This window comes from Tachysurus fulvidraco, unplaced genomic scaffold (genome assembly GCF_022655615.1).
Source record: "Tachysurus fulvidraco isolate hzauxx_2018 unplaced genomic scaffold, HZAU_PFXX_2.0 HiC_scaffold_101_np12, whole genome shotgun sequence".
NCBI lineage: Eukaryota > Metazoa > Chordata > Actinopteri > Siluriformes > Bagridae > Tachysurus > Tachysurus fulvidraco.
Window position 1 is genome coordinate 5,399 of NW_025926969.1, and position 8,451 is coordinate 13,849.

The 8,451-nt window shown below is 37.7% G+C and overlaps 1 protein-coding gene and 1 long non-coding RNA gene across 3 annotated transcripts; both read right to left on the bottom strand.

Moving 5' to 3' along the window:
* Nucleotides 1-268: 268 nt before the first annotated feature.
* Nucleotides 269-8,011, bottom strand: LOC113655999 (CD276 antigen-like). Of its 2 annotated transcripts, XM_047809731.1 has the most exons (6): nt 7,873-8,011; nt 7,600-7,697; nt 6,321-6,472; nt 1,827-2,174; nt 1,416-1,706; nt 269-1,189 (listed from the first exon to the last, which is right to left on the bottom strand). In XM_047809731.1, the coding sequence occupies exons 2-6, from the start codon at nt 7,689-7,691 to the stop codon at nt 918-920; spliced, it is 1,155 nt and encodes a 384-aa protein (XP_047665687.1). In that variant the 5' UTR covers nt 7,692-7,697; nt 7,873-8,011; the 3' UTR covers nt 269-917. The 2 variants fall into 2 exon arrangements, with proteins under 2 accessions (XP_047665687.1, XP_047665688.1); XM_047809732.1 differs by lacking the exons at nt 6,321-6,472; nt 7,600-7,697; nt 7,873-8,011 and adding an exon at nt 4,136-4,381.
* On the bottom strand, nt 3,160-4,122 carry LOC125140472. Its single transcript, XR_007139740.1, has 4 exons — nt 3,977-4,122; nt 3,797-3,882; nt 3,570-3,697; nt 3,160-3,359 (listed from the first exon to the last, which is right to left on the bottom strand). It is a non-coding gene; the product is annotated as an uncharacterized LOC125140472 (long non-coding RNA).
* Nucleotides 8,012-8,451: the final 440 nt, after the last annotated feature.

Here is an 8,451-nt window from a genome sequence, read left to right on the forward strand (position 1 = left end):
CACACTGACTGCGTAGCGACTTCCACATTATACTCTTTATCATGATGTGTATGTGTGTATCAGTATTTATGGGTGTGTGGTCATTATTAACTAGGATTGTTCGGGGTGAGTGTGTGTGAGAGAGTGTTTGTGTGTGTGTGTGTGTGTGTGTGTGCACGTGCAAGTGTGTGATGGAAATCTCTCTTAATATTACAATATGCTGTTTTGCTCCTAACATTTTTTAATAAAAAGAACCTCCATAAAGCAATGAAAGGAATCAGATGCAGTTTAAACTTTTTATTCCGATAAAATTCACCTTCAGATTTTTATAAACATTTTAAATGTACAAATGTAAAAATGTCACATGACTCAAAATGAAAAATAATTATTAATAAATGCATCAGTAACCCTTGTCCAGAAAGAGGGATTTATCAACTAACAACCTTTTAACACAACAGAACCCTTCACATTTATTTTACTTCAAACACAAATGTAAAGGGACGTCGCCATGGTGATGACTGGAGCTGTTGAGGACTGAATTTAACACTAACTGATGAACAGCACAGAAAATACACCGGTGCTCACAGCTGACTGTCACCTGCCTGAAATAACCGTAAAACAGACCAAGCTGATCATTTAAAGTATAATAACTGCTTCTTTACAAAAATACTGTGATGAGGTTTATTGACCTTCAGTTCTAGCTGAAGTCCGGAGTTTGATCTGAGACACCAGACCCTTAACATTGTCCATTAATCTTCTAAATATTCAGTGCCATAAAAAGTTTCAGCAGAGAGGAAGACAGGAGCTGGAGATCAGGATGGAGATGGTTTTGAAGATGTGACTCTACACATCTGCCTTAATCACTGACTGTTCTGCTGAAGGCCAGTTGGTGGAGAGCTTAAGGAACAAAATCTAAGAAATAAACTACATTTCTTCTTCTAGTCTAGCTGCCTGGCCTGAGATTTTTCTTTATCAAGTAATTCTGAAACACTTCCTGCTTCATCCAATGGAGGTTTTTCAGCTGCTGTCTGATGGATTGAAGCTTCTGATGACTCGATGTTAGTCTCTGAAGTATTTCGGAATTTTTCCTTTTTCATCATTCGGTATTGAAGGATAATTAGTGAAATGATCACAGGTAGTAACATAACTACAACAACAGAAAGCACAATAAGTCCTGCTCGCTGGTTCCTCTGGTCAAAGCCTCCATTTTCTGCGAAACAAATTAAATGAATAAATAAATAAAAACAGGTTCAGAGTTTTTATTTCAGTCCATTTTATAATCCACATTATAAAAATCTTTAGACTTTTCTGTTTAATCTTTTATTTACTATAAAGAATTTATTCACTAATTTCTTTTTTAAAATGATAACAACGGCACATTTGTGGTGTTGTGAGTTAACGAACCTCTCGGGGACGTGTGGTCTTGATGAACTCACCTGAGAAGAGGTTGATGATCCTCCTGATGGTCTGGTCCAGATCTGGGTTCTTCATGATGAAGGTGATGGAGGAGTTGACGGTTACATTTAGGATCAGTTTACTGTTCACGCTGTACAGACCTGTGTGATAGTCCTTACTCAGCTGTGTGTGTGTGTGGTTGGTGACGTCCCTGGCGTTTCCCATCACCCACTGCAGGGAGGGAGAGGGGAACCCGCCCTCTGAGGTCACCAGCACCTCCATGTGGCCGTCGCGCAGCACAGAGATTTGCAGACGAGGCTCGGGGTAGAACGCTAAAGGAGGGGTAGAGAACAGTGCTGAGTGGTCAATTACCATGACAACTAGTAACGCTTCACCGTGAGCACTAGGTAGCTAACATTTTAGAGCACTTTATTGTACAGTTTCATCGTTACCTGCTACTTTGAGGTGGAAGCTCTTTCTCTGCCTGCCCAGCCGAGTGCTGACAGAGCAGGTGTACTCCCCCGCGTCCTCCAGAGTGGTGCGGTCCAGCCTGAGCGACGCGTTCCCCTTCTTCATCTCCTGGTGGAACAGGCTGGTGCGGTTGGCGTATCTCCGGCTCTGGTGTTGCGGCTGGTCTCGGTTATGATAGAAACTGTGGACCACCTCTAGGTTGTGCAGCCACATGATCACGCTGCTGTTTGCGTCCCACGAGCCGCTAACTGTGAACACGCAGGACAGATGGACCGCCTCGCCGTACACACCCACCTGTACACGCGTGGGGAGCGAGATCTCAAACTCAGCTACGGATACAAACATGAGAAGAGATCTTTAAGAGCTAAATCAACAGAAAAAAAAGTAGTCAAATAATCTGGGAATGTTCATCCAGGTGAGTCGTGAGTTCTTTTACAGGGAGCCAGAGTTCATGTGCAGCAGTTATTTTATAGTTCTGCTCGCCTACATTTTCCTTTCCATTACCTTTAAGCTGTTGATGTGTGAAATGTGTCAGCCATATTGTCTTTAGCTCATTTGTCACTTTGTATTGATTATTAATATTAAACCTTGTACCAGCATTTATTACTCAGTTCTGTGAAAAAGAATGATTAATGTCAGCAGACTGTTAACACAAAAATACCGGGCACAGATATGTCAAAGACTTATCAGGGAGACCCAGAGGAAACCTAGGGCATGCCAACAAACACAGAAAACATCTCACAGCTCTGTATGTTCTCATGTGTGTGTGTGTGTGTGTGTGTGTGTGTGTGTGTGTGTGTGTGTGTGTGTGTGTGTGTGTGGGAGAGAGAACACGGGTGAAGTTGTTCCTCAGCCATTTTAGGAATATAGGAATTAGATATAACTGACATTGAACAGAGTTTATTTTAACTAAATGGTTTTCTTCATTGTTATGATGTGTGACCGAGTCAGATAGGTAACTAATTGTCAGTGACTACGCCACTCCAATTTACATGGGTAGGAGATCCCACAAAAAGCTTCCCACACAGTTATTCAAATAAATGAAATTACTCAGACCAATATTGCATTAAATCAATACATTTATTAAATGGTTCTCGCTCTCTTGACTTAATCATACTGAGGACTTAAACCAGCACACGTGCACAAAGGTTACTTCTAATGAGGGGTTAGCCACTTCACAATACAATTGGGGAAAAAAAAAAAGGAAACAAACCCGATAAACCAAAGTACAAAACAAAACCCACACAACACACCACACTTGTACAATTAATAGTGAGTAACCCCCCCCCCCCCGATTGTCATAAACAGTACACAACCTGATGTAGTATTTGTCCTACTTTTGTTAAGAGCGCTCTAAATCAGTAAGGAGACAAGGTAACTATGGGCCGATAGCAAATAAATCAAACAAAAATAACAATAAATAATCAGCTTCCAAGCCAATAAACAAACTATACCAAAAAAATAAATAAAGGTAGGGAAAACAGTGATCAACAGGACCACGAGCACATAGCACTCTACAAAAAAAAGAAGACAATATATAAAATTACATTCTCAAATATAACACCAACCCATGTTACACAGCACCATTACATAATTCGAAATAAACGTATTATCCAATCTCTAGATAAAACAATGCTTCACAATACATCTTAAACCCATCTAAAAATTAATTTATTATTATCATTAAAATCTCCATATTACACAAATCAATTAAACAAACATACCATTTTACAGTTTCTTGTACTGCATACCAGACCCAACGGAAAGTTGCTGCAGCCTCGCGTTTAGCACAAAACACTGCAGCCTATAGGTATTTTCAGTGTTCACCGTCAGTATTAACTGTCAACAATATCTAAAATGCACATATAAAATAGACTATACCAAGAAAAGAATTACACAAAACCAGTCTTATTCTGGGTATAAGAGATCTTATTTCACAATATGCACTTACATGCAGTGTGCTGCACAAATCTCAGTGTTCACCACTCTCGACCAGTATGGGAAACAGCAGCATGCACGCCACATATATAAAATGAACTAAACAAAGAAAAAGGATCGTTACACCCGAATCCCGTTCTGGATATAACTCATTATATGCCATCAGGCAATTTATTTTAATTAATAAACTCACATGCAGCATCCAATACCAGCCCGACAGCATTTACAAGTAGAGTGTAATAACTGAATACAGTTGACAGCAATACCCAGAACATACTAGTAACAAAAATAAATAAATCAATGAACGCATCCAACTCTCTTAAATACTACTATTTAAAAAAAAAAGACCTACCAACACTTTGTCCTTCCAGCGAGAGCAACCACATTCACGCCAAACAATTGAACAGCGCGCCGTATCCGTCGAAGTGGCGTATATAAAGGCAAATCCACCCAGCTGCGGGTAACGCAATGAGGAAAAATAGCTCAACGGCACCCCCTACTGACGCTACTACAGATGTTTTTATTTGAATATTTTTTTACCATTGATACGGTTTGCAAGTAAAGAGACTTTTATCATGTAAATTGTGACAGAGGCAGGAAGAAGATGCTGCCAAGCGCATGCTGAAACAGGGAAAGTTTTCACTTTACAATCTTATATTCTAAGTTAAATTTTACCTTTCCAAGATAGAAAGAAACGTCAGGTGCAAGTTCTCCTGTAGGAGCCAATGTTGTGAATGCATTTCGGGTTGTCACCAGGTGGGGGCAGTGTGTGCACAGAGGGTTTTTAAACGGGTGTTTCTTACAGGTAGAGGAAGTTGGCTTAGTGGAAGGGGAACACGTACAGTTTTTACCACACAAACTATAAGAGCGACACACTGGATATCCACTTTCATCTTCGAAGATTGTAAATATATGTTTGCATACTTTTGGTGTGCGTAAAGCGTGCGTTGTTTATCCAATCCATCAGCAGCTATAGGAGCTGCTGGAACATGTAGTAATAAGAAGGCCACTTAAGTAAATTTTCAGTTAATGATACATGTGATTTATTTGCATTTCTGTTAAATAATTATAATATTCAATAATTATAATTCGCATTGAATAAGAGTCTGCCAATAAATAATGTCCTTTATATTACATTTGTTTTATTTTCTTATCATTAGTTCTCACTGCATTTATTGAGTCTGATTATCCATCTGGTTGGTCAATAAAGCCTTTTAATCAAGACTTCTGAAGCCTGTGAAGTTACCAGTGTTGTAATGTAATGTAACGGAGTACAAATACTTCGTTACTGTACTTAAGTAGAAATGTCACGTATCTGTACTTTACTTCGCTATTTAAATTTATCTCAACTTTCACTTTTACTCCACTACATTATCTAGATAAAATGTATACTTTTACTCCGTTATATTTCCACTAAGCACCTTCGTTACTCGTTACTACAAAATAAAATCAGAAGAAATGTGGGTGACTGTAATAAGGGAGGTTTGGCGAATCACTGCTGCTAGAGTGTCACTGCACGTCCGCACAAATCACTGCACGTCCTCCGCACGCTCTACGGAGAAGCACAGGCACGCGCAGCGTGCACGCGCAGTCAGAGCTGGAGGCGTTTATCTATAACGTTAATCGTCTGAAAGCCGCAAATACTGGTGAACCTAAAGCAGTGAAATGTCACTATTCTTATTACCAGAGTTGTAGCACAAACAAAATATTAATGTAAACAATCCATTCAATACTAGATAAAAATAACATTTATTGATTTGTCTTGTGAATATTTTTTTTTGTTAATGACTGCATTCATTGGACACTGTTTGTAGAGAATGCACACATACATGAACTGATCTGATTCAAGACTGGCATCATTACATCATGCATAAAATTTTGGTGTCCACTTTTGCCATTTGATAATACCATAACTTTTGGCTTACTATGTAGTCATATAATATATAATATAAAACTCTTCTTGTTTTAAATTCTCACTGATGGCTAAAACCCCTAAAGATGAAACCCTAGAACTGCCCCTGCTCTTATACCTACCGAAAATCACTGAAATTTTACTTTTTACTTTTACTTCAAATACTTAAGTACATTAAATATCAGAAAATTACTTTTGATACTTAAGTACACTAAATATCAGATACTTTAAGACTTGAGTAATATTCTAAAAGGCAACTTTCGCCTCTAGCAAAGTCTTTTTCTAGTACGATACTTGTACTTTTACTCAAGTATTGCTTTCTAATACTTTATACAACACTGGAAGTTAGAGAGGGAGCTAGAGTAGAAAAAAAGAATCAACACATTGTGCCCTAACAGAGCTGTGAGCTCAGTATTTCTGTCCTCAGTTCACTGTCACTGTAACCTGGTGATAATAAACAGAACCCGCTGTAAAATCCGGGTTATGTCTGTGTTATTAACATGTTATCTCACTAAAACTTTACACCAACACCTTAACTAACACTCATTAGGTTTCAACCATCAGCTGGAGACTTTTAATCTTACTCTGAGCTGTACATATAAAGCTGCAGTAAAAACAGACTTACTGTAAGAGAAAACTCCATGTAACAGCAGAAACAGATTCGGAAGAGTCAGAGTCAGTGTCGAAACCCTGACTGATCTGAGACTGATCTCCATCTGTAACAGGTAGTGTGTGAGCAGCAGGTCAGGATCTTCTCCCTGGGCTCGGTGTCTGCTGCTGAGGAGAAACATCAACATCAGATTTTGAGTGGGAAAAAACATTAAAAAAAAAAAAGATCAGATGAAGGTCTTTTGCCAACTGTTTAATGAGCCGCCATTACGACCCTGCATCTGCCTCAGAATGTTATCTTCATGATCATTTTAATCTCACTGATAGTTTATTGTGTTCAGACGTTTCAAGTCAAATCAAGAAGCTTTTATTGTCATTTTAGCCATATATAGCTGTTACAGTACACAGTGAAATGAGACAACGTTCCTCCAGGATCATGAAGCTACATAAAACAACATGATGCTACATAAAACAAAGACAGAGATAAGGACTTAGTAAGTCTTAGCCACATAAAGTGTATCTGTGCAACCTGGTGTACACAGTGTGAGACACAAGACAAACAAGACAGTGCAGGACAAAAGACAGTGTACAACCCTGTATTCATGCAGGATCACTTTTATTCTGATCAAAACACTTTAGTTTTTATTCCTGTGATTAATGTATAATTAAAATGAATATCCACCCAGAGCCGGATTAAATAAATGGACTACACTAGGCAGGCTGCATTTTTTGGGCCCCCCTCCATCGATGTTATTTATGAATTGAAATCTGAAACTTACCAAAGTTACTAATAAAAGTTAATTCACATTTTACATTGTGTCATTGTTAAGGCAGTAGTACCAGCAAATAACCAAAAGGTGTCAGTAAACTATGTAAACAGAGCAAATAAGTTTATTTGCTCTGTTTACATTTAATCAACACATTTCATTAAGATTTTCTGCAAAATGCAATAGCTTACAACATTTATAAATGTTGTAATTAAGATTTTCTGCAAAATACAATAGCTTACAACATTTATAAATGTTGTAATTAAGAACAAGAAGGCAAACATGACCCTTCACATTCATCAAGACCATTTAGAATCTGTCTAACAATAAATAATAATAAATATAAGGATGGAGGATTTAAACTATGGAAAACTAAAGGTATTCAGACTAATAAAGACTTGTATATGGATGGAATACTTCTTACATTTCAAGAATTATGTGATAAACACCAGATTCCCTCAAAACATTTTTTATTTGGAAATAAAATAAAATAAAATAAAATAAAAATAAATAAAATACTAAAGAAACCATTTAGCATGCATGCTCCACTCAGGCATAATCTTCAGCCTTCCAGCATCACAGGCCTCCATCACAGCAGAAACACGTCTTGACGGCATCATCACAATCTTGTGGAGAAATAATAAAATGTATACATAAGACAGCTGTTTGAGATTTGAACTTGGTTTAGTTCTCATATTGAATTTCAGCCCTATATTATACATTTAATTTATATAGATCTTACATTTGATTTTAATATTCACTTTACTTATTCAGATGTATATGTTTAAATGGAAAACTTACATTTACAGATGCTTTCTCCTGAGTTTTGATGAGGCGTCCTCGATGATGTCTTCAAAATCCAGGGCAGTTGTGAATCCATTTTCAATTGCCAACAGGGCAAAGGCATTCAGTTTTTTCTGTTACTGTTGCTCTCCGGTATGTTTTTACTCGTTTCAACAAAGAAAATGATCTTTCTCCTGAACAGTTTGCAATCGGTAATGTCAGATGACGGCTGCCCGACAGAAACTTTTGCAAAGACCCCCGCTGTCTCTTCTTTTGTTCTTCTTCATTTTTTTTTCTTTTTACGTTTTGCCGCACCCGTAAGGAATCTTCAAAGTCAGCCTATACTACTCAAAACACACCTGCCTGCTATATTTGTTGTCCCGCTCTGTCGTCTGACCGCCGCTGACGTCTCCTCGGACTTAACTGGCTGGCGCCTCTATATAAATACAGTCTATGGTTTAAATAAACATTGTCGCCATTTTTATTTAATTAGAAAATAATGAAATAAATTGTAGATAGGACATTTGTACATTTTATTTTATTTTTATTTTTATTATAATTTATTAGATGGGTGCATTTCATTTGGACTGTCCGTTG

Bases quoted from the DNA above. Each gene is read 5' to 3' on its own strand.
- LOC113655999 (XM_047809731.1), bottom strand. From the start codon at position 7,691: ATGATGCCGTCAAGACGTGTTTCTGCTGTGATGGAGGCCTGTGATGCT. The intron at 6,473-7,599 runs GTTTCTTTAGTA...GTTTCTCCTCAG, and splicing joins TGGAGCATGCATGCTAAATG to CAGCAGACACCGAGCCCAGG. The intron at 1,190-1,415 runs GTGAGTTCATCA...TTTGTTTCGCAG, and splicing joins GATCATCAACCTCTTCTCAG to AAAATGGAGGCTTTGACCAG.